This window comes from Cornus florida, unplaced genomic scaffold (genome assembly GCF_030987335.1).
Source record: "Cornus florida cultivar Cherokee Brave unplaced genomic scaffold, ASM3098733v1 CherokeeBrave_3.0.0_Hap2_Chr06, whole genome shotgun sequence".
Classification (NCBI taxonomy): domain Eukaryota; kingdom Viridiplantae; phylum Streptophyta; class Magnoliopsida; order Cornales; family Cornaceae; genus Cornus; species Cornus florida.
In genome coordinates this window covers 20702525-20727929 of record NW_026775576.1, presented here as the reverse complement: position 1 = coordinate 20727929, position 25405 = coordinate 20702525, and the positions used below count along the sequence as shown (strand labels likewise).

Below are 25405 nucleotides of genomic sequence, written 5' to 3'. Positions count from 1 at the left end.
TATTAGATAAATTAACTAAATCATTAAAATTCACATGAGCAAGTCTTCAATGCCATAAAATTACCTCATCAGTAACTGTAGAAAAACACATAAGTGAAGGATCTGAATAAACAACATAATGATTATCAAAAGTTCTAGTTCATTTTAAAATACATTCACCTTTTTCATTAGTTAGAAAACTCCCCTGTTGAGTAAAATTGACTTGAAACTCCTCATCACATATTTGACTAATAGTCAACAAATTAGTAGTTAAACCTTTAACATATAGAACATTCTTTAATTCCCCAATGCCTGAAAATTTGATCTTACCTTTACTACTTACTCTAAAAGTATTACCATCACCAAAAGTATTGGATCCAGCTAAACATTCCTTAAAAGTGATAAACAATGTTCTATCCTCTGTCATATTCTTAGAACAACCACTATCAAAGTACCAACCACATGGACCAAGTGCTCTAAGTGCAGTATGCATACATTGAAAACTCTCTTTCTTTACCCAAACAACATTAGAATCATTATGCAATGAATTTACTAATTTTTAAGGCAAAGTGTCACAAAGATCAAGAGACTTTTTCTTCTTTTTTTTTTTTTTTTTTTTTTTCCGTCTCTTCTTCTTAGCTTTATGAGTTTTATACTTCAACTTATTAAGCAAATACTTTAAACTCTCTAGGTTTTTCATTTTCTTCCCAAGTTCAATTTTTCTTTTCTGACACTTTACTTGATGTGACCTTTTCCTCCACAAAAATGACATGTTGAAACAAGTTTGGGATGACTAGTGATAACAGAAGATTTGGTTTCAACTTTCACAAAAATTTCTTTAGATTATTGAAAATACAAATCCTTTTAAGTTGAAGCCAACCTTTTGTTACTACAAGTGTTTTTAACCATTCCTTTCAACTTATCAAATTTGCTATTGTCAGTGTCAAATTTCTGAAAAGACTATTTGGATTTAACAAATTCACTACTCAAATTATCAAATTTAAGTTCAAGTGATTTATTAAACCGTTTTACCTAATCAAGTTCCTTTTCCAAAACAATTAACCTTATGAAGAAGATTCAAATTTGTATGGCCAAGTTCTTCCAAATTTTTATTAGTGACTGAAACTTCTAACTTATAAATATCTCTATCAAGTTCCCCAAGTTTCAATTTCTCCAACAAATTTTCAAAATCCCTTTTAAACTTAGACCTATCAACATGTATGCTTGTGATAGTATCAAAAACATGAGGTAAAGGCACAACATCAATAGAAGATGTATTATCAGACATGATGTAAAAATCACAACAAAATCAACAAATATAATCTACTCAATATGTCGAGTAATTTGCCCGACACCAATTGTGAGTTATGTGGTGCAGAAGCTAACAGTTTATTAAGATGTGATTAATTCTCTAAATGACCTATAGGAGATAAGTAGGTCAACTTACCCAATTTATGTGATTGATTAATTTACACATATATGATCAATTAAAAATCCACAACCACAAAAAAAAAAAAAATACTGTAAAGTAAAGCAAGAATAGTAAAGATTGAGAGATGACACCAGGATTTTAGCAAGGAAACCAATTGGAAAACCTTGAGCTTTTTTGCACTATTCCGAGCGTAAATCGATCCACTATGTATATCTAACTTTGACTCAGGCTCATACCCTTTTACTCCACCAAGACCCAACTCGCTGAACGCCTTTGACTTTGTGACCTCCCATCCAATAACTGTTGACTTCAGACTTACTCCTTTAACCTTGTAGAAGTATTGCTGGTAGATTAAAAACACTTAGTAAGTTCCTTGACCCCTTCAAAGTGTGATTGAAAAATCTTCTCAAGTTTGAATTTTATGTGAATGTAGATAAAATCCTGCTTGTTGAAAATTTTGAATTTTCAATTATGCCCCAATTTCGATGAGATAGAGAACAATTAACAGTCCTAAATCACTCTTGTGTTTATATATGTGCTCTCAAAAAATAAAAAAAATAAAATAATTCATGAAAATCAAGCTTGATTTTCTGAAAATTATCTCTCAATGGCTTTCATTAAATCTCAGCAATTTTAGTTCCAAAAAGCCGTCCTCATATTTGAGTAAAAGAGAGATTATATAGAATTTTGGAAGACCTAAAAGCTCTTGGAAAACAAGCCAATTTCGTGCATGATCAATGTAGCAAAAGTCTATCCAGAATAGAAAGACAAAATAGACCAGGAAACAAAATTACCAAAAAGTCCTAGGTGTTGAACCGGTTTAAGTTGGCCAGAGATAAATTTGAGAAAATGACTTTGAAACTTGAACTGGCTCAGGTTGGGCTAAACAGGTTCAAGTTGGCTAGACTAGAACATCTTTAAAAATCCTTTACAAGATGAACCGATTCAACTTTTGCTGAACCGGTTCAAGTTAGGCAGAATGTAAATTTTCCCCAAAAGCCTAATTTTGAAACATTCAAGTGTCCTCACACGCTCACTTACCTTCCTAAAGCGTTGTTCTCATCATTATATAGTGTATCAAAGTATGAACATGTCACTTCTTCAATTCTGCTTTTGATCTTGAATCTTGACAAATTGAACCAAAAATCTACAACTCTATTGGATTCATTTTGACAACGAAATTTGCCAAATTAGAATTTATATTTCACATAGCCGAGTTAGTAAAGGCACTCTCCTAAATTATGTGGGAGTCCAAATTTGACTCACCCAATCTTCTCTCCACCCCCTCTTTGCCAATTAAATAAAAAAGAAAAATGAAAACGAGAAATGACATTCCTTAATCCTTATCTTGTCAGTTCACCTCCACCTGAGTTCTTAGGATTAGTAAAAAAATTCAAAATCGATGTAGTTTAATAGTACTTCCTCTACCTTTCAAAATAATAGGTCGATAATTCAAGTTCTCAAAGGGACATGTGAGTATGAATTTCTTGCCAGGGAAAAAAAATAAAATCCGATCGAGAGAAAATAGTAGAATAATTGGATTAGCGACTTCCACACTTTATATTTTGCTTTGAACCAGTCATGGCTAGGCATTAATTAAGTTAAATGCAAAATTACCTTTTGTAAAAATAAAAATAAAATTATAGACAAAATTTTTGTTTATTTGAAAGATGAATTTTAAATTACCTTTCCAACAAACTAGACAAAATTTTTATTTATTTGAAAGATGATTTTTATGCCCACGGAAAATGAAAAAAAGTGTATATACATGAGGCAATTTATTATTAATAAGCTTCCTACAGATGTTCAATTTGATCCATATACGGACCCTTTAGTGTGACACCCCCACCCCATGCACGTTAAGATTGTGATGAGTTGAACCGTGAATGAGAGTGGTAGGTCGTTAGATGCGTGTGTTAGGTTCTTTTCACCAATAAAAGTGCCGAAAGTCCCTGAGATAGTGCACTAAAGTAAGTCAGAGTCCACGAAATACTACACGGGCTAGTTGAATATTATATATATTTTTTTTGACTAGCACCGGAACTCATCTAATCTTCGGGACCCACCCCAGGCTATAAATTGAGAATGCTGTCGACGGCTCCACATCTCAGTAACAATTTTAGTTGAGAGTTATAATGGCGATGGACGAGTTCGAACCTGAGACCTAAGGCGGTCTTGCTCATGCATGGAGTGGCAAATGGGAGAAGTAAAAATGTTGAGTCATTTTGGATGTTACAAAAACACACACACTATTTCTTTTGTAAGTGGTTAAAGACTAGAGTGACCTCACGCTTTAGAATTAAGAAATAGATCCAGATTCTGGGTTATTGTTTCACTGCTGAGCTGCACGGGATGGTTGTGCAGATACTCTCAATTAACGGCTATAATCTAGTCCGTTAATTCACGTTATTTGCTTGATCTTTGGGATGGGCCCTCTGGGTTATAGATTGGGTTGGGCTTGCTAGTCCGGTTTGCCTTTGCGTTTAGTCTTGCCTTTTTTTGGACTGTTTTGGTCGAAGGCCTCTTGTAATCATTTTTCTCTCTCTCTCTCACTCTCTCTCTATATATATATAGTACCAATCATTACTTCCATCATTAATTACTTTAATACAATCAATTCAGTTGCCTAACCTTTTGAACAAAAAAAAAAAAAAAAAAAACCAGATAGAGACAGATTATACTTTGTATTGTATGAGAGGTTCTTTGTTCTTTACTACTCTTTTTTTTTTTTTAAAAAAAAAAAATTAGAAATATATCACTCAGTATACTTAACTTTGTAAGATACAAATTTTGTAATTAGTATAATGAGTGATATATTTCTAATTCTAAAGAGTGAGGTCAAAAAATTTTGGTGTCGTGTGCGATTGAGTTGTAATTCTGTATAATTAGTATAATGAGTGATATATACTGTTAAATTTTAGAGTCGTGTGCGATTGAGTTGTAATTTTTGTTCTACTTTGAATCTCAATACTGAAAAGTTGAACAATAAGTGCATACCTATTTTAATCTATGAGAACTTTATTTAGAAACACTTGTGAATACATATTTGAATGGTACACGTCACAAGTCCATGTTCATGGGTTAAGTAGATCAAATATCTTAATATATAGATTTAAGAATAATGAGATTTCCTAACTATGTATTCTCAAGATGTACCCGAACTCACAAGCCCATGTTCATTAGTTAAATTTCACGAAAATGACCCATCTAAAATTTCACATAACCATATTGCCATTTGGGTTCAACTATTGTTGGGGGAATTGTGTCTGGCTTCTGCCTTCCTATTGGGCTGATATCCTATATTTTAACAATTTTTTTTATTGAATTCTCAGAAATAAATAAATAAAATTCCTAACCAATTCATGTTGTTGGATTTAGTCAAATTTCTAAATTAAGTTTTATTTACCATTACAATTAACATGTAATTGAAACCTAGTCGTCCGTTGCATAAGTTCACAAACTTAAATCTCACCCGTGTCATGAGATTAGTATGGTGAGGAGGTCAACCAATTGTTCTAACAGTGGAATTTTGGGCCATACTGTTAAACAATTTAAAACAGAGAGATTCTTTGATTGGCAAATTTTTTGTGGTGGTTACCAATTCAAGCCGTGGTTGATAGTGAAGTTATTTTGTTTAATGGTGGGCTTAAACTTTCTACTGAGAATAAATGTTTGGCTCAAGTGTTGCTATCTAATGACATTACAAGTGTTGCTGGTTAGGCCCAGTAGCATGGTGCCCCAAATGTTCATTATTTTCTGACCCAACCTAAAAATAGGTTGATTTTTGTAGACGTGAAGATAGTTGTTCATAAGACTGCAAATTACATTTGTGACAAGTTATGTAATTTTTGACCCAACCTAATGACATTAGAAGTATTACTAGGGGATTTGTTTGCTGATTTACTCAAATCATCTTTGTGAGAATTCTAGTTCTCTATGTGTGTGTATATATATATCATCATATATTATCACCAAACCCGTTTTGATCCATGTAGGGGCGGTTCGATGTAACTCGGGCCTTAGGCGAAAAATTAAAAGTGGTCTTTTCATATCATAATATGCAATATATTAATTATTAAATAATAATTAATTAAAAATCTTCCTCCTTGTTTTTTGAGATGCAAACTTACTAATTAAATTCTTATATTCAAGTGTGGTTAAAAAATCTTTTTCAATAGACAATATAGTCAATCCATTTAATCTTTCTTGTGACATAATTGATCGTAGATATGATTTTATCAACTTTAATTTCGAAAAACTTCTTTCTGTTACCACAACAGTTACAGGTATTGTCAATAATATTTTGTAAGCAATGCATGCATTTGGAAAATAATCTAATCTTCTAATATAATTTAATATTTCAAGTGGAGTGTTTGTTTCTATGTGTAAAATTTCTTTTAAAACTTTTAATTCTAAAAATAAATCTAAATCATCAATATCAGAAGACTCATCATGTTTTAAAAATAGTTCTAAATTAAAACAATATTTTTTCAAACTATCACCATCCAATGATTTTAACATTTTGAAATTAAACAAAAAACCAAAAATATTTTTATATGTTTTAAATTGTTCAAACCTACTATGAATTGAAGAAATAGCTTGATCAACTATATATAAAAAATAATCGATCCTAAAAGATTCTTCAGCTGATTGAGTTAACTTATCATCTACATTCTAATCAAATTATTTTTTTTCTACGAATTATACATTTTTCATGAAAAATAGGTTTTATTTCCATTTCATTAGCAATTTCTTTAGTTGAAATGATAGCGAATGTAAATCCATTTTCTCGATATTTTGTGAAAAAAGAAATAAGACATTTTAATTGATCTATGACAACATCAATATGCATATCTTGAGATTGTAAATTTTTACTAACTGAAAAAACTGCAAATAATATGTCATACCAAATAGTTATACCCAATAAAAACTCAAAATATTCAAATTCATACGTTGCTAAACATTTAGCTTCACTTCTTGTCTTAAGATCTTCACTTACTTTTTCTAATTGAAGTAAAGCTTCTCGTATTTGTGGAGCTTGAAATCTTATTGCTTTAACACTTTTAATTCGACTTTCCCAACCGGTTTGTGACAATAACTTAATAGTTAAACCGGGAACATTATCTTGTAAAATTTTCCACCGTTTTATGGATGAAGAAAATAATGAATATATGTGTTGTACCACTCCAAAAAAGAAGAAGAAGATATAGCGTTAGGACAAGAGTTGGCCATATCACAAAGTAATAGGTTAAGACTATGACAACCACATGGTGTATAGAATGCTTTAGGGTTTATGTCTAGTAGTCTAGCTTTTTTGTACACCTTAATTTTTTCCTCTTATGTTAGATCCATTATCATATCCTTATCTTTTTACATTATTAATTCATTTTGTATGTGTTGGCACCAAAACTTGGCAGCCACTTCAGTAGTGACGTGGACTAGTGAGGAGCTGACAAGTGTGCAATAGGATTCCAAGGGAAGTCGGCCAATAGAGAGACAAAAGGAGAAAATCTAGGAATTCAGCCACCTCACCCAATAAGGTTGTTGCTGAAATCTTGGTAATTAATATTTAAATTAATTTAAATATGTTATTTGAAAAGGAAATATTTAGAGATTTAGTTACAACAAATAACTAAATCTCTATGAGGTAAGAATTTAGTTGAAGAAGGAAATTAAATCCCTATGAAATAGGAATTCCAAAAGGAGGAGGCAGCCACGTGAGTATATGGGTCAAGGCTATAAGTGGTTATTAAGCCATTCAAGGGAAGTATTTCAGCCAAGCTTAAAGAAAGAAGTTGCTAAAAATCAGCAACTTTCCAGCAACTTTCTAGCAACATTTTGGCGATACCTCGGCAACTTACATATGATTAAATCAAGGAAGGTTGATTTAGCAGAGATTCTCTACTGGAGTAAAACAAGAAGAGAAGCAGAATAACAATGGGATTTGACTCAGTTCAAATTATGAAGAGAAAGAATCAAGGGCAGAGAGATATTTCAGCAAGAAATAATTAGAAATTGGTTGATTTAGAACTTCTATAAATAGAAGTATTATAGACTATTCCAATTTGTCCAGCACCAACCACAAATCAGCATGAATAAAAAATTCATCAAATGACTCAACGTCATCTTTATCTTCAATTCATTTGTCCAAATAGCAAATTTCATTCAAAGAAACTAAGTTCCAGTAACTTATTCTTCTTTTGCAATGCTTAATTATGCTATTTACAAATTAAATCTTTGTTTTATGCAACGGATTCAATGCCAAATCTTTGATCAGATTTATGTCATTTTAATTAGGCCAGGATTTCATTCAAAAATATCATTATTTTCCGTGTTATTTCAATTCAGCCAATTTATTTTAAAGTCCATTTCAATTCAACCAGTTCATTTTCATTTACTTTAAATCGCATTTTATTTTCTTTTAAGCACCTTAGATAAAAAGTCCTTACTACAAACAAGGCATAAAAAGAATCTTGCTGGGAGTTCTTACTAGTCTCTCTCCCACACAATTGCCTGATAGTCAGCCATCGAAAAAAGGGATAGGCTGGTATTCGAATCAATATTTTGAGTGTTCTGTACAAATACTCTGGCACGCCCGCAAAGAGTCCATCGACTAGTTGGTGTTTAGAAGAAGTAAAAATGCCACCACGGCTTACAAAGAATTCTAAGGCCGTGGTTATTGAAGAAGAACTGGAGGAAGGACATCAGCCAGATCAGGCTGAGAACTCTGCATCAGGCCCTACTGATGAGCTAGCAGTGATGCAAGCACAGGTCTCAACTACCATTTTGAACAGGCCGACTCAGGCAAGCAGCTCTAACAATCAGGAATCAGCTCTTTAGCTGAATCCGTCGCAATCTACTCGGCCAGAGAGGGCTGCTGAATCATCAAAACCATGGCCGCCAGTAATGATACTTCAACCAGGTACAACATTAAGTCAGCTAGCTCATTCGCCACCAACCTGGGCAAAAAATCATCCTCGGCCTACTGTGTCAAGTTTCAATCAGCCGCTAATAGTAAATTTGCGGCCACAGGTAATTCCACCAAACCCTTCTCGGGTATCTTTAAACTCGGGGGGTAATTAGATCAGGTGGAGACCCCCAAACCCTGTATATAATCATGTGCTACCACAACCAGGGCTCGGGGGGCAGAACATGGCTAGTCAGCCACATGAATGGCCGAATTACTACCAACCAGTTTATAATCAGGTACCACCAGTAATAAATCAGCCACCACAAGTCATGCTAGATAGAAGACAATTAGCTGATTTACTTACCCAAGAGTATGGCCTGGAACTTAGAGGTGCTAGCCGACCAATATATAGAACTCCATATCTAGAAGTGGTAGATCAAGTTGAGTTTCCTAAAGGATATAAAGTCCCTGACTTAGTAACCTTTAGTAGGGAAGGGAATCAATCGACCGTGGAACATATTGGCCGTTTCACAGTTCAATGTGAGGAGGCCAGTGTGAGCCCTTGGTTAAAATTAAGACTTTTTCTTAACTTATTGATAGGGGCAGCTTTTTCATGGTATATACGTTTACCGCCTAACTCTGTTTTTAACTGGCCACAGATGGAGGAGTTATTTCACAATCAGTTCTATCAAACCGAGACGGAACCAACTCTGGCCGATTTATCTAGGTTGAGCCAATTGCCTAGTGAATCGGTCGAGACATTCATTGCAAGGTTAAGATGCCGTGTACCTCTTCCAGAGCAGGAGTACATCCGTTTAGTTTTGAACAACCTTGATTTTGAACTTCGGAAGAGGTTTGAATGAGTCCCATTCCGTGACATATATGACCTGGCTGAGAAAGCTACTAGGTATGAGTTGGTTCTCAAGGAAGAAAAGGTACAAAAAAATTCCTTGAAAGGTACGTACTATAGGGATCCCAATTATGAAGTTTTTTCAACTGATTTGGTTGAAGAAGAAGATCTTGATGCTAATCTTACTGAAATTATCATCAAGAAGCCTTATGTATGTGAGACTTTGACAAAACCGAAGGCATCTACCAGTGGTACTCAGCCATCAACATCATCGGCTAGGAAGGGTATGACTGATACTGGTAAGGTTTATACGTTTGACTTGGCCAAGATAAAACAAATTTTTGATCATTTGTTGGCCGACAAACAAATTGTTTTGCCAAAAAGACACAATATACCATCAGCCACAGAATCCAAAGGAAAAGAGTTCTACAAATTTCATAATTCATGGAATCATACTACTAACAATTGTTATGTATTTAGAATTGTATTACAGAAAGCAATTAATGAGGGCGTATTGAAATTTCCTGAAAAGAAGCCAGATGTGATGGGGGTTGATGGTGATCCATTTCCTAATATTGTGAATGCCAATGTAATCAGCCTGGCACTTGAAAAAGCCACTGATAATGATAAGCAAGAAAGATCACCAAAACTTCTGGATAGTTCGTCATCGGCCAGCAATGATGAACAGACGGTAAAGGATTTGGAGAATCAGTTGAGAGAGGCTCAAATTGCTCTCATCAACCACGGCTGCTGCCCAAATTGTAAAGGCCATGGGAGTAGTCAAGATAAGAAGAGCTATTTTCAATTTACCAGGAAGCGCAGTGTTCATGAGAGGTTGGGATTTCAGCCCAGACAGAATCATAAAGAAATCAATCGGCCAATATTCAGAGAAAATGGGCCGAGGGCAGTAAGAATCATTCGGTCATCTGTGGCCGATAAAGTTCTGCCAGACCAATATTCTTATCCTAGCTTCAAAAGGAAACCAGTAATTCAGTCAGAAATATGGGTTCAAAAGGGAAAAGAATCTAGCCGTGTAAGAACGGTCAGACCTTCCTTGGTTGACCATGGCAGATGGACTCGAGTGAATCATCCGAAGTTTCCTAAGCAGCCTCCTACACATACTTAAAAAAGGAGGATGCAAAGGAAAAATGCAGAACTTAGAAGAAAAGAGAATAAAATCAACCAGGTTCAACCAGCCAAGGAAGATGAACCAGGGGTGGCTGAAGACATGGAGGTTGCTATATTATTTGGAAATGAGGCATCCTTTTACAAGGAGAAAGACGATCATGAAGATCAAGACCCAAAGCATGCAGCCAAGTACATGATTCATTTTGGCTCCCTTCCGGATAAGGTAAATTGTAACATGGTTTTTGTTTTACCTTCTATTTTTGAAGCATGGGCAGAGCCAATGGTGAACAGGGATGTCAAATCAGCCAAACTTGAAGAGGAGGCTGAATCATTAGAGATCAAGAATGACTCGAAGAATTCATCGGCCGTGGTAGGATTGGTCTCTTAAGGCCAACCAACTGAGGCCAATAAAATCATCTTTGAGAAACCACCTATGGCCATGGCACAGCAGCTGAGGCCGTTGTATGTTAAAGTGTGGGTTGAAGGTCAGCCAATTAATAGGGTGTTGGTCGACAATGGTTCGGTGGTAAATGTCATTCCAGCAACTACTTTGAAGAAATTGGGTAAAACCATGGATGATGTAGTTCCAACCGATGTGGCCATCAGTGGTTTTAATGGGGGATCTAGTAATACCAAAGGCATTCTACCTTTGGAAATTACTATTGGTGGCAAAACATCTTTCATAACCTTCTTTATCATTGATTCAACTGCGGCCTATAATATCTTTTTATGCCGAGATTGGATTCACCTTAATATGTGTATCTTATCAACATTGCACCAAATGTTGATTTTTTGGGATGGAAATGAAGTAAAAACTGTTGAGGCCGATAACAAACCCTTTATAGCCAGGGTGTATTCGGCCGAAGCTGCACTTTATGACGAAACTGTTGTACCTATCAAGTTTGTAGGCATCAACAGGATGGGTCGACCAGTAGCAGCAACAATGAAGAAGAACTTGATTAATACTGATATTGAAGAGTTAATGACAGAAGTAGCTTGGCCGAAAATTGATATTTTCAGGTCGACCATCAAAGAAATTGAAGATGTTTCTGATGGATCACACGACTAAAGAAGAAATGAAGCGGCAAGCTTTCAGGGCCGCTTGTATAAGACTGAAAGCATATTTGGCTGAAAAGAGATTGGCCAAAGAAGAACTGTTATATGAAGAGGTATCGGCCAGCACGGCCAATATAGTTCAAGAAGGTTTCGAAAAATTGGATGCTATCCAAATTGAAGATCTGGAGTCAGCCCCTTCCAGGATGGAAGATAATAAAGCAGAAGTGGAGGATCCCTTATTAGAAATTAATGTTGGTACTGAAAAAGATCATCGGCCATTATTTGTTAGTGCTTTGCTTGAGCCTAATTTTCAGGCCGATTTGATCAAGTTACTAAAGGAATATAAGGATTGCTTTGCTTGGAGTTACAAAGAGATGCCTGGCCTATCAAGGGAGTTGGTAGAACACAGATTACCTATCAAGAAAGATTTTCAGCCTTATAAACAACCATCAAGGAGGATGTCCTTGGAAGTGATGCTCAAAATTAAGGAAAAAATTGAAAGACTTCTTAAGGCAGGATTTATTCGAACAGTTAGGTATGTGGAATGGTTGGCTAATGTTGTTCTAGTAATAAAGAAAAATGGCAAACTTAGGATTTGTGTGGATTTTCGTAATTTAAATATTGCCACTCCAAAAGATGAATATCCAATGCCAATGGCCGATCAACTTATTGATTCGGTTGCTAAGCATGAAATACTGTCTTTTATGGACGGCTATTCAGGTTATAATCAAATCTATATAGCCGAGGAGGATATTCACAAAACGACTTTTAGATGTCCTGGGTCAATTGGCACTTTTGAATGGGTTGTGATGCCATTCGGCCTGAAGAATGCAGGGGCTACTTATCAAAGGGCAATGAATTCAATCTTCCATGATATGATTGTCCGATTTATGGAAGTTTACATAGATGATGTAGTTGTGAAGTCATCGGCCAAAAAACAGCATTTGGAACACCTAAAAAAGGCTTTTAAAAGGATGAGAGTCCATAAGTTGAAAATAAACCCATTAAAGTGTGCTTTCTGGGTATCAGCCGGGAATTTCTTAGGATTTTTGGTACACAAACGAGGCATAGAAGTTGACCAGAATAAGGCCAAAGCTATTATGAATGCTATGGCTCCAACCAACAAAAAACAGGTGCAAAGGTTTCTCGGCCAGGTAGGTTTTCTTAGAAGGTTTATTTCTAATCATGCTGGCCGAGTACATGCTTTTTCTCCTTTATTAAAATTGAAGTCACATGAGAAATTTCATTGGGACGAATCCCATCAGAAGGCTTTTAACAAAATAAAAAAGTATTTGGCAAACCCCCTGGTAGTAATGCCTCCAAGGAAGAAATGGCCGTTGAAGCTTTAATTAATGGCCGCGAAAGAATCAATTGGTAGTATGCTTGCCCAGAATAATGAATTAGGGAAGGAACAGGCTGTTTACTATTTAAGCAGAGTACTAACTGATGTTGAGTGCAGATATTCTTCAATTGAGAAACTTTGTTTATCTTTGTATTATTCAGCCATGAAATTAAGAATATATATGCGGCCGGTTGATGTTTACATTCTTTGTCAAACTAACGTGATTAAATATATGCTATCAAGGCCATTGATCACTGGCCGAATAGGTAAGTGGGCATTGGCCTTGATGGAATTTAATTTTATTTTTGTCCCACAAAAATTAGTTAAAGGAAGGGTTCTGGCTGATTTCTTGGCCGATCATCTTTCAATTGATATTGATCCATAGGTATTTGATGAATTAGAATCATCAGCCGTATTATTAACTCCTTGGATATTGATGTTTAATGGATCAAGCAGGGCCGATGGAGCAGGGGCAGGTATTGTTATCATTTCACCAGCCGGGAGAAAGACTTCATTTTCATTCTTTTTAGATTTTAAATGTTCAAATAATCAGGCTGAATATGAAGTACTTATAATCGGCCTGGAAATTCTAATTGAAATGGCTGCTGGGGATGTTATGATTTTAGGAGATTCAAACTTGGTACTAAGTCAAATTACTAAAGATTTCAAATGTTTAAGTTGGTAATTAAGGCCGTTTCATTCTCTGGCCACTTCATTGTTGAATCAATTTAATACTGTTCAACTTAAGTTTTGGCCGAGAGGACAGAATAAGGAGGCTAATAACATGGCCCAAGCAGCATCTGGAATCAAAGTACCAATTAGAATGGAGGATCAGTTGATAAAAGTCACACGAAGGTCATTACATTCGGTTGCATTAAGAAATACTATGTTGGCCGATTCCTGGGTAATTGATATAGAAGATCTGGCCAATGATGATTGGAGGATACCATTCATAATGTTTCTCCGAAATCCAAACATCAAGGCTGATAGAAGTATCAAGAGAAGAGCAATCAACTTTCTACTTCTTGATGGGGATTTATACAGAAAAGGTCTTGAGGATAGACTTTTCCTACAATGCATAAGTAAAGAAGAGTCATTTTAGGTTATGGCCGAGGTGAATGAAGGCAGCTATGGAGCCCACCAAGCTGGGATAAAGATAAGATGGCTGATTCAAAGGTATGGATATTATTGGCCAAGGATGAGAAATGATTGAATAGATTATGTAAAAGGGTGTCAGGCCTGTCAAACACATGGGCCGATTCAAAATGTACCAGTAAAAGAATTACAGCCAATAATCAAATTATGGCAGTTCAGAGGTTGGGGCCTTGACCTTATAGGTAAAGTCAATCCACCATCAAGTGAAGGCCATCACTGGGTGATTGTTGCCACGGATTACTTTACTAACTGGGTTGAGGCTAAAGCTTGCAAAACGGTTGATCAACAAACAGTGATTAACTTCATGGAACAACATATTGTCCATAGATTTGGAATTCCAGAAACATTTGTTTCAGACAATGCAACAGTGTTCAGGGCAGTTGATGTGCTACAATTCGGCCATAATATGAACATTCATATGTCAGCCTCTACACCATACTATGCTCAAGCAAATGGTCAGGCCGAGTCCTCAAACAAAATTTTGATAGAGATCATTGAAAAAATGATCAAAGATAAACCAAAAAGATGGCATAAGACTTTATCTGAGGCTCTATGGGCCTATAGAAATTCAAAGAGAACAGGCATAGGGGTTACACCATATATGTTGACTTATGGCCATGATACTGTTCTGCCTATGGAAATGAAGGTTAGATCGGCCAGGGTTGCATTCCAAAATAATTTAACTTTGGCCGATTATACTCAAGCAATGTTGACAGAGTTGGAAGAGTTGGATGAAGTTAAGCTGGATGCTTTGGATCATATCATAGCTCACAAAAGAAAGGTAATGAGGATCTACAATAAAAAGGGTAAAACCTAAGTTTTTTGCTGAAGAAGATTTAGTTTGGTAAGTCATTTTGCCAGTAAGTAAGGTTGATAGAAAATATGGAAAGTGGTCTCATAAATGGGAAGGGCCATATCTAATTCATCAAGTCCTAAGTGAAGGAGCATACAGGCTGAAGTATCTTGGTGGCCGATTGCATGATTACCCTATTAATGGCAAATACCTTAAGAGGTATGTGCCAACGATCTTTGAAAGAGAAAATTAGAGTTAGTTAGTACCTTTGGTTGACCATGTGTATTAAAATTTGGCCTATTTATAGGCTGATATAGTTGTTAAAATTTTAATAAAAAGGAAAATTGTGATACCCCTCGGATTCGAGACACGGGTTGATCAGGCCCAGGCCCAAACACGAGGGAATATCAAACAATTGAAGTATTTTAAAGCGAACGCAGAATAAGAAAAATTAAGAATTTAAATAAAGAACCATAAGAAAAATATAAAATCCTCCAATCCTTCCAATACCTCCAAGTTTACAACTTGGGAATCCAACTAGTGGACCCTGAAAAACTCCAACTGAAACTGAAAGTAAAAATAATCCAAGACTAAGCGTGAAGTGAAATCCTACGTTGTCGGTGGAATAAATGAGAGTCTCTGCTTAGCACGATCAAGCTTGAGACTAGAACCGTCCAATACCTAAAAAGAATAATAAAGGAGTGGGTCAGACCCACGAGCAAGTTCTAATCTAACTGCAATCCATACAGTGACCCGATACGCAGATACACCGTAGACACCTCACAATAACTATCTAGTCCTTACATATAAATATATCCACACTAAGGGACATTCACTGGTCTATAATAGGGGTCTCAACCTGAATAGAAGGCAACATGCGAATACGCACCCAAAGGTGGGCATGCGTACCTAGACTTAACAGGGTACACCTCAACCTATTATAACCAGCTACGCATCCACTGCATATACGCACCCTAACCAACAAGTCTGAGACTTAAGCTCAACTCGTGGTACCATAAACATATATATAAAGTCCGTCCAAATCCAGGGTATGTAGTTTAACTATTTATTAAACTGACCTACAATAAACTAACTAGTTAGTCACTCAACTTATTCAGTTGATATAACTTAACTACAATCCATTAATCCAGGAAGCCACTCAACTTAGTTGCAGTTGATATGACTTAAACAAAATTAGGATTCAATATTTATAAACCCATTCCTTTAATCCGTTAGGTTAGGTTTAGGCGTTTTGAGCTAAACCGTCCCTAGTATGTCACCGTCCCATACCGGTGCATACAATCCTCCATATCCTTGTAAATTACATCATATATATAACATTTTAGTAATTTACAATCCAAAACTAATAACCAAATAATTGCAAAAGGAAAATTAACAATCTAGCAATTAAAATCCAGTATTAATCCATGTAACTGCATTGAATAATTTAATATTCTAACAATTAACATCCAAAACATGCATAGTTCAAATTTGATATAACAATGACCCTATCATGTTTTTAAAATCAGTTCTATAATAATATTATAGTCCAATAAATCGCTAAATTAATTTAAGCGATTTAGTTCCTTCCATCCGGTAATAGCGTACTAAGTTGTATACTTATCTTTTGTTTTATCCTTTAGCACCGAGCCACACACTATGCCACAAGTCCAAATTATTAAATAAAAGACTTCATCATACATCTAAAATTTAATTTAGATTCATATTATAGCCCCTTAAATTGTCAAATCAAAATTAGACAATAAATTTCCTTCCAGCTGTTAACCGTACGCAAAGTTGATAAATAGCGCACTGTTAATTCCACTAATACCAAGAGGGTATTTGATGCAATTCAAGACCTTTATTACATCATAAATTATTTATTAAAAAGCCCATTAAAATTTTAAAACTGTTCAAGAACCACAAGTGCCCAAACAGTAGCCAAAAAACACTGTACGCATCAAAAATGAAAGAGCCTGCTCTAGAAAAATAGAGCAGGCTCCAAATCAGCATAGAGCTGGCTCTACCACCACCTTGGAGCCAGCTCTAAATAGGTGGGAGCTAGCTCTTGGCATTCCAGAGCCGGCTCTCTCTCCCCTTGCGAGCTTCCTCCAACTCCGGCCAGTTGCAATCTTTCTGTTTGGTTTTAAAACTAATTTAAGAGTCTTATTTAAGCCTAGTATCATCCCCAAGATTTTATTACAATAATTTGAAACCAATTACAGAGATTAAACGAAGCCATCAAACTAGTATGCTTGAAGAACAACACTGAAAACTAATTTAAGAAAATTTCAGTTCTCTTCCAAACCCTCTGTTCCTCTTTACCACTGAACCTAAGGATCTTATATCAATCCCAATAACATCCCCATGGTTCATTTACAGAGATTAAAAACAATTCCAAAGACTAAAGTTACAACAGAACAACATGCTTAAAGTACAGAAAACTGAAACGAGACATGCATGAACTGTAACAGATTGATTTTCAACATAAACAGATCATTCACATGAAAAATATTAAACATATATCTTCCAGTTATTGATTGATTAAACCCTAGAGATTATCTAGGTGCACAGAACACGAGCCAAAGAGAAGGAGAAAGAGAAGAACTTGCTTGTGATTTCAGTTATGAAATCTCGGCGTCGTCTTTAAGTTTTCCGGCAATTACTGCAACACTGTCTAGCCTCCTATAACTCCGTCTCTAATCCTTACTCAACCTCCTTGATCCTCTCTGTAAAATTCCCCTCAAGCCTTGCTCTGTTTCTCTCACAATTGCTTTCTGTTTCTCCCTCTGTATCTTTGGTACATGACAGAGCTTTTGTATTCTAGAAACCCTAAATCCACACATTATTCTATATATATAAAGCGACGTAAAAATAAACCCTATTGCCTGTACGTGTAGAGACAGAGCCCTAATTATAATCCCCGTTGGCCCATAACAAAACCTACGTCTTAAAACAGTGTCGGTTACATACGAACTCCATTATACAATTAACACTATAACCTAATGAAATAAATAAAACCTTAAACTTAATCCAATTAAAATAACCCATGAAATTGAAATAATTAAACAAAAATAATTAACTAAAAAAAAAACCAACCAAACTAACACAAAACAAATAAAAAATAATTAAACAAACAATCAAAATACAACAATTAAAATCATTAAATAAAACAAACAAAACAAAACAATTAACAAATAATTCAAATTCTAATTAACACAATTAAACAAATAATTAAATAAAATGCAACCAAATAATAAAATAAATTCCAGGAATATCCTTTAAAAATTAAGGGTATTACAAAAATTATTGTTGAAGTGTTGATGATTGTTTAAAGCAGCAAAAAAGGCCATTTATTTATTAAAGTGTATAAAGATTGCATCATCTGAGTACATACACTAAAATGGCTACAAAAAGGGTCCCGTTGAAATAAAAGGTTCACATATTTGCAAATTTCTTCTTGAAATCGGCCCAAATCACCAAGGACCGATTGAAAGCAACTATGGCTTGCCTCTTTGATTCTTCTAACTTAGGTAATTCTTCACGAAGATTTGCATGCTCGTGAGCAAGGTCTTGTGCTTCAAACTGCAATGTGGCAACCTCGGCAGATAAGATGGCCTTATGAGCATGAATTTGGTCAATCTTTTTTTGGAGGACTTTTTCTCTTTCCTCAAGGCTGATGAACTCTGTATTCACTCAGTCAAAGGTAGAAGCTTGAGTCAACAATTGATTGCCGAGAGTATCTTTCCTGCTCTTGCTTTTATTGAACTGATTGATTGATTCATTGGCCTGAAAAATTTCATCAGCCAAAGCTGGCAGTTGGCCTTTAAAGGTAGCTATGGTGGCTTGCAGGTCGACTGGGAAGTCTGGATACTGTCTGAGCGTAGTAAGCACAGTTGTGAGCTCACTCTCAAATTCAGGAAGATAAGCAGCATCTCTTTTAAAGATTTCAGCCAAAGCTCTTTTGGTTTCCTCTATGGTTTGTGTTGGAACACTGGCTGAAATGACTGGAGTTGCTTCAGAAGACTCACTTTCTTTTTCTTCAGTCACTAAAGCTACCACATCTTTGAAGAAATTGCTCAGGGCTAGTAGTGATGAAGTATGAACTTTTGGTGGAGGAAATGAAGGGATAATTTGTGTCTCTTCATGCATAACCTACTGAAATAAAAGAAAAGAGGGGGGGTTAGATCCCAAAATTTTGGAGTATGACAAAAAATTATGAGGTAGTCAATACCTTAGATGATTCGGCAGTGTCTGTGATCAAAAGTGGCTGATGACTGGTCACTGGTGGAGGAAATTCTGGCTGAATAGCTGTACTGTTTCCTTGGGATGAAGCTTTGGCAGGAGTGGCTTGAACATTGAAGGGCACCTCAGTGGGATCATGAAAATCCTTTAAAGGACTGAAGTTCCTAACTGGGCTATAAACCAGGTTAAGAAGAGGAGATTGCTGCAAGAGAAAGACTATTGATAATTATCAAAAGGGATGAAGATTTGAAATTTTTTTTTTTTTTTTTTTATAGATAAAGTTATCATTATCTCCTTTTCATTCGAGGAATGATCAGAATGATCATCAGCCATATTGATGATGGGGTCATCGGCCAGATCAATTATGGGATCATCAGCCACGTCTTCTGTAGGCTGAGGACTTTCAGGATCTTCTTCAATTTTTTGTTTCCTACCCTTGCTGAGTTTTGTCCTCTTTAAAGTCCCATGGGCAGTTGATTTCTTCCTTTTTCCCTGAAAAAGGAAGTTTTGTTAAACATTGTCTCGGCTGATGATAGTAGTGGCTGAGAGTTAAGTATCGATTTTGGCCAAGTATTCTAATAATACAGCCGATATGATTTACCTTGCCTACAACTGGAGGGGCTGGAGGAATATCAGGTTTGATGGCTGATTCAGTTGCTGCAGGCTGAGAAGGTTGGATGGAGGAGATCTCATCATCTTGAAGCTCAACATTTTCTGGGTTAAGAGAGGCTGATAAAGTTTCATCACCTGAATCTGCAAAGGGGTAAGGAAATTTAATTCAAAACTTTTAAATAAACACACACACACACACACACACACACACACACACACACACACACATATATATGGAAAGAAATGAAGAGTATACCTTTGAGAAGGCTGGCTGTGGCCTTTGCCTTAGCTTTTCTCTCTTTGTTTATCCTTGTTGGAGCATCTGTTGGCTGAGAGAAAGGAAGTTTCTTGGCTATTTGTTTCTTGCCTTTCGGAGGATCTTTTTGGGGTACCTTCTTTGGAGTAATAGCCCTGGTAATTTTGAATGCCCCTTCAAAGGCCACATATATGAATTTAAATGACTCCAAGATTTTAATAATAAGGGGCTGGCACTCAGCCGTCCTGGTAGAGGTAATGTAACAGGACCACCATTGGTCAAAACTGGAATCTGAGGCTGGGTTTACATTCTTAACATAAGATTCATCTGGGAATAACACATAGATTGAAATTTTTGTTGAAGGAGAGGTAAGGAGGCATGGGAATCATTTTAGTCAGGCCGAATTGCCTGGCAAGCTGACTAGGGTTATAAAACTCAACCCCAACCTTTGAATTTACTGTCCCCAAAGGACCAGTGTTGAAATAAAGATCTCTTGGAAGAAGGAAATTGGCCCACATGGCCGAAAGCTCATCAGTAGTCTTCTTTGTGGATACTCCTTGAGGAGGAGTCAGCCATCGAGGGGCTAAAAAACAGTGAGAAAATGAAAGGTACTGGATAATGGTTCTATGTTCACAGCCAGAGTAGAAGAAATTAAAACAATCTCCAAATGAGTGGGATTTGGGCACGGCCGATGCATAACTCACAGAAAGGAGTGGGTCATTGGCCGATGGCCTCACCACAGGTCCTAATTCAAGAAAGTAAACTTATAACCAAATTTGAAATATCCAGAGGGGGCTACCATAATGTTTAAAGTTAAAGGTGAGCAAGTCATAAATTCCCCTATATAAATGGGATAACGCTAGAGCAAGGGGTTTACCTCTGGAAAGAGCAACGACCACATGAATGTAATCCTTGGTAACTTGAAAGGCTGGTACACATAGAAGAAATTTATTTAGCCAGGCCAACAAGAAGGCAATATGCTCGGCATCATTTACAGGAACGCGAGGATCCATGGTAGAGGTTAACTATTTGCCGTATGAGGATTCAGAGGATTTGGTTCCAGTTTGCTTAGAGGGAAAAATAAAGGGGGAGTCTTCTTCTACCAGTAAAGTACTCACATCAATTCCAAAGGGTTTGAGGCCGGTTAAATAACATACATCTTGAATGGTTAGAGCCATCATGCCACACTTCAAGTGTAAGGAGTTGGTGGTGGTCGACCAGTTGAAAATAGCTGCTATCATCAAAGCCTTGTCCTGAGCAATATTTGTTTTGCTCAGTTGAATGGCATCGTAAATACCACAAGTTTTCCATGTCTCTCCTTTTACAGTTCCAACTCAGTCGACCCAATTGATCCAAGCATCATTGGGAATATGCCATGTCTTGAAATGAAAATTTGGCAAACTACCATTTTCATTAGGAGGGAAAGTTTGAAGAAATGGAAGTGCCTCGGCCGAGGGGTAGTAAGGCGAGATGGATGAAGGAGCTTCATCAAGGAAAGTAGGACCTAAACCCTTGAAGTTAGTACGAAGATCTATAAGAGTATTAAGGCAATACTTGTAAGAAGAAAGAGTTTTTAGGGATTTCTCGATGGCACTGCCATGAGTTGAAGAATCCGAAGGTTATGGGGCCGAAGTAGAATCGGTTGACTTGGTTTTCTTAGGAGCCATGAAAGATCGGTAAAGGAATCTGGATTGTTGAGAGATGAGGAAAGGAATTTCAGAGTTAGCAATAAGGAAGAATGATCTCAGAAATTTTGGGATAGGAAGCTAAATACTAGCTGGGTGTAATGACGGATTGATGTAATCACCGCTTTAATTAAGAAGTGGATAACCATTAAGGCAGGTGGTTAGAAAGAAAAGGAATTAATTACCAAAAAATTTGAAATTCAAGCTTAGCCGACTTAAATTCCAAAAATCTTATTGGCCTGAGTGGCTAATAAAACATTTGAAATTCAGGGGGCATTTGTTGGCACCAAAACTTGGCAGCCACTTCAGCAGTAACGTGGACCAGTGAGGAGCTGACAAGTGTACAATAGGATTTCAAGGGAAGTCGGCCAATAGAGAGACAAAAGGAGAAAATCTAGGAATTCAACCACCTCACCCAATAAGGTTGTTGCTGAAATCTTGGTAATTAATATTTGAATTAATTCAAATATGTTATTTGAAAAGGACATATTTAGAGATTTAGTTACAACAAATAACTAAATCTCTATGAGGTAGGAATTTAGTTGAAGAAGGAAATTAAATCCCTATGAAATAGGAATTCCAAAAGGAGGAGGCAACCACGTGAGTATATGGGTCAAGGCTATAAGTGGTTATTAAGCCATTCAAGGGAAGTATTTCAGCCAAGCTTAAAAAAAGAAGTTGCTAAAAATCAGCAACTTTCCAGCAACTTTCTAGCAACGTTTTGGTGATACCTCAGCAACTTACATATGATTAAATCAAGGAAGGTTGATTTAGCAAAGATTCTCTACTGGAGTAAAACAAGAAAAGAAGCAGAATAACAATGGGATTTGACTCAGTTTAAATTATGAAGAAAAAGAATCAAGGGCAGAGAGATATTTCAGCAAGAAATAATTAGAAATTGGTTGATTTAGAACATTTATAAATAGAAGTATTATAGACTATTCCAATTTGTCCAGCACCAACCACAAATCAGCATGAATCAAAAATTCATCAAATGACTCAACGTCATCTTTATCTTCAATTCATTTGTCCAAATGGCAAATTTCATTCGAAGAAACTAAGTTCTAGTAACTTATTCTTCTTTTGCAATGCTTAATTATGCTATTTACAAATTAAATATTTGTTTTATGCAACAGATTCAATGACAAATCTTTGATCAGATTCATGTCATTTTAATTCGGCTAGGATTTCATTCAAAAATGTCATTATTTTCCGTGTTATTTCAATTCAGCCAATTTATTTTAAAGTCCATTTCATTTTCATTTACTTTAAATCGCATTTTATTTTCTTTTAAGCACCTTAGATAAAAAGTCTTTGCTACAAATAAGGCATAAAAAGAACCTTGCTGGGAGTTCCTACTAGTCTCTCTCCCACACAATCGCCTGACAGTCAGCCATCGAAAAAAGGGATAGGCTGGTGTTCGAATCAATATTTTGAGTGTTTTCTACAAATACTCTGGCACGCTCGCAAAGATTCCATCGACCGGTGTAAAACCACGCGAACAGTATGTTATGTCCAAGATAGTGATTATGAGTCTCACCATATTGAATATGTTGTATATAGTCTTGCATTATTGGATCAAACTCTGTAATCATTTAAATAAGGCTTAAAAAATTCTCATTATTTTCTTGATATATTTTCTCTTTTTTTCCACGAAATGCCAAATTGTTTTTGGCAAGATTTTTCACAATAGCAATAATTCTTTGTAAAACTTTTTTCCAATGATCTTTCTCGTTATTAATTTGGTCTTGGATGCTTTTATCAATTGTCTTATTCTTTAACAACCTTGCTTTTAAATCTACCTAAGTGTTCATGCTGGTAATATGCTCATTTGTTGTTTTGTGATTTTTTAGCTTAGTACTAAGATTTTTACAATCTCTAGTTTCATCATTAGCTAATTGACTCGTGTTATACTTTGAATGAAACAACTTACAACAAAAACAAAATACTCTTTCTAAATCTTTTGAATAAACGTGCCATTTTCTATCGTACTTCTCTCCATTTGGTAATTTCCGAATATAATATGAAGTGGAAAAATGCCTAAAGTTCATCTTTTGGAAAATTAAAATCATTAAATCTAATTGAACCAGTTTCTACTAATAAATCTCTTACTTTTGTATCTGTCGTGACTCGAGTTTTTATTCAACCCGGTGGGTCACTGATGAACCGAAGATTGACCCGATAACGGATCCAAATGCAGAAGCAAGAAACAAATTAATGGTCTCCCAAGGCATAACACACCTTTAAGACCCTAAGATAACCTTCCATGAGGTCACGAAACCCAAGGAAATAACCTGAAGCGAAAGTTAGAATGAAAAGGTCAAATGGTACCCTATGGCACCAATGACACCCAAGGGAACAAAGTCTAGTTCCAATTGGACCAAGTAAGCCATTAAATGGCTTAAACAAGATAAACAAGGTCCTATGGGAACAACAAATAGAGTTAACCTATCTAGGCAACAAACCAAACAAGACCCACAAGACAGCTCCATTTCGGTCGACCGAAATAGAGCATCGGTCTGCCGAAATAAGCCAAGAAAAGAAAGGAAGTTAAAAGAAGCTTTGGTCGACCGAAATAGAGAATCGGTCGACCGAACTGGGTCCAAACCATGAAAATGGCTACTGGAATGGAACTTTTACTGTTCAAATGAAACCACAAAAGGAATCGGTCGACCGAACTGGCATTTCGGTCGACCGAAATGGCTCGAAAATGTGCATATGAACTTGTTGTGCACCAAAAATGAAGAAAGGATCCTAAGTCTTATTTGAATCCCCTATGGTATGATCAATTTGAATTATAAGCTAATGTGTGATGATGTGAACATACACGTAAGTGTAATATGGCATTTTAAATATGCTACAGTGGCCTACGACCTTATTACATCACATTTACAAGATTTGACATGCCAAACCTCAAAGTTACGAAAAATTACATTTTTAAACAAAAGGCGACGCCAAATGAGTACAAGTGAAAATATGAACATGCTTGGCCCTTGGCCTCATATTATACATGTTAAATACAACGAAAAGAGTGTACTTATGTACATATTACATAAATAGAATCAAAGAATACAAGTTTGACACTTAAGGCTACCAAATGATACTTTATGCTAACACTTGCATGAAATGGAAACTTGAAGCTACAAGCCATCCCAATGAACGACAAGCATCACGAACTAAGTCTTCATACCTGAACAAATCCCCCAGTAACTTCGGGGTGAGTAAACAAGTTTATTCGTAGAGAATGAGCATGCATCGACTCTATTTCTTTAGAGATTTTTAGACTGACATGTAATAGTTCAAAAGAGTCATGCCACCTAATGTCTATGTTAAAGGTTAGACCCAGGGAGCATCCTAAGCTACCTTAGAACAATGTTACAAAGAATCATGATATACATACATATATGCAATGAATTATGTTTGGGATAATCCAAAGAACACGATAAGGCGGATGCTTAAAAATAGATCAACATGAATTGCACTTTCCATACAATTAAACAAGGTTTGGAATAATCCATACAACATAACAAGAAGCATACTCAGATACAAGTTAACAAGAATTACATTATCAATGCAATTAACATGATTAGAGCATTCTAATTAACAAGACAAGAGTTATACACAAAATCAAGAACAAGGCATAATATCTATGTAATTTGACATGATTGGGATAATCCAATTAACACGACGAGAAGTATACTTGTAATCAAGGACAAGGCATAAGATCTATGCAATCAAACAAGGATGGAATATCTCATATAACACGAAATGAGGTTATACATGAAATCAAGAACAAGGCATAATATCTATGCAAAGACAAGGCATAAAATCTATGCAAGGACAAGGTATAAAATCTATGCAATTTACAAGATTAGAACATTTCATATAATATAAGAGATTTTTAAATCTTTAAGGAATAACACTTAAAATTTAAGGACTGAAATCAAGGATGAGCATAAAAT

At 35.8% G+C, this 25405-nt stretch overlaps 1 protein-coding gene across 1 annotated transcript; it reads left to right on the top strand.

The window, feature by feature from the left end:
* The first annotated feature begins 13858 nt into the window (after positions 1-13858).
* LOC132313855 (uncharacterized) lies at positions 13859-14669 on the top strand. Its single transcript, XM_059812795.1, has 2 exons — positions 13859-13873; positions 14007-14669. The coding sequence occupies exons 1-2, from the start codon at positions 13859-13861 to the stop codon at positions 14667-14669; spliced, it is 678 nt and encodes a 225-aa protein (XP_059668778.1).
* The last annotated feature ends 10736 nt before the right edge of the window (positions 14670-25405 follow it).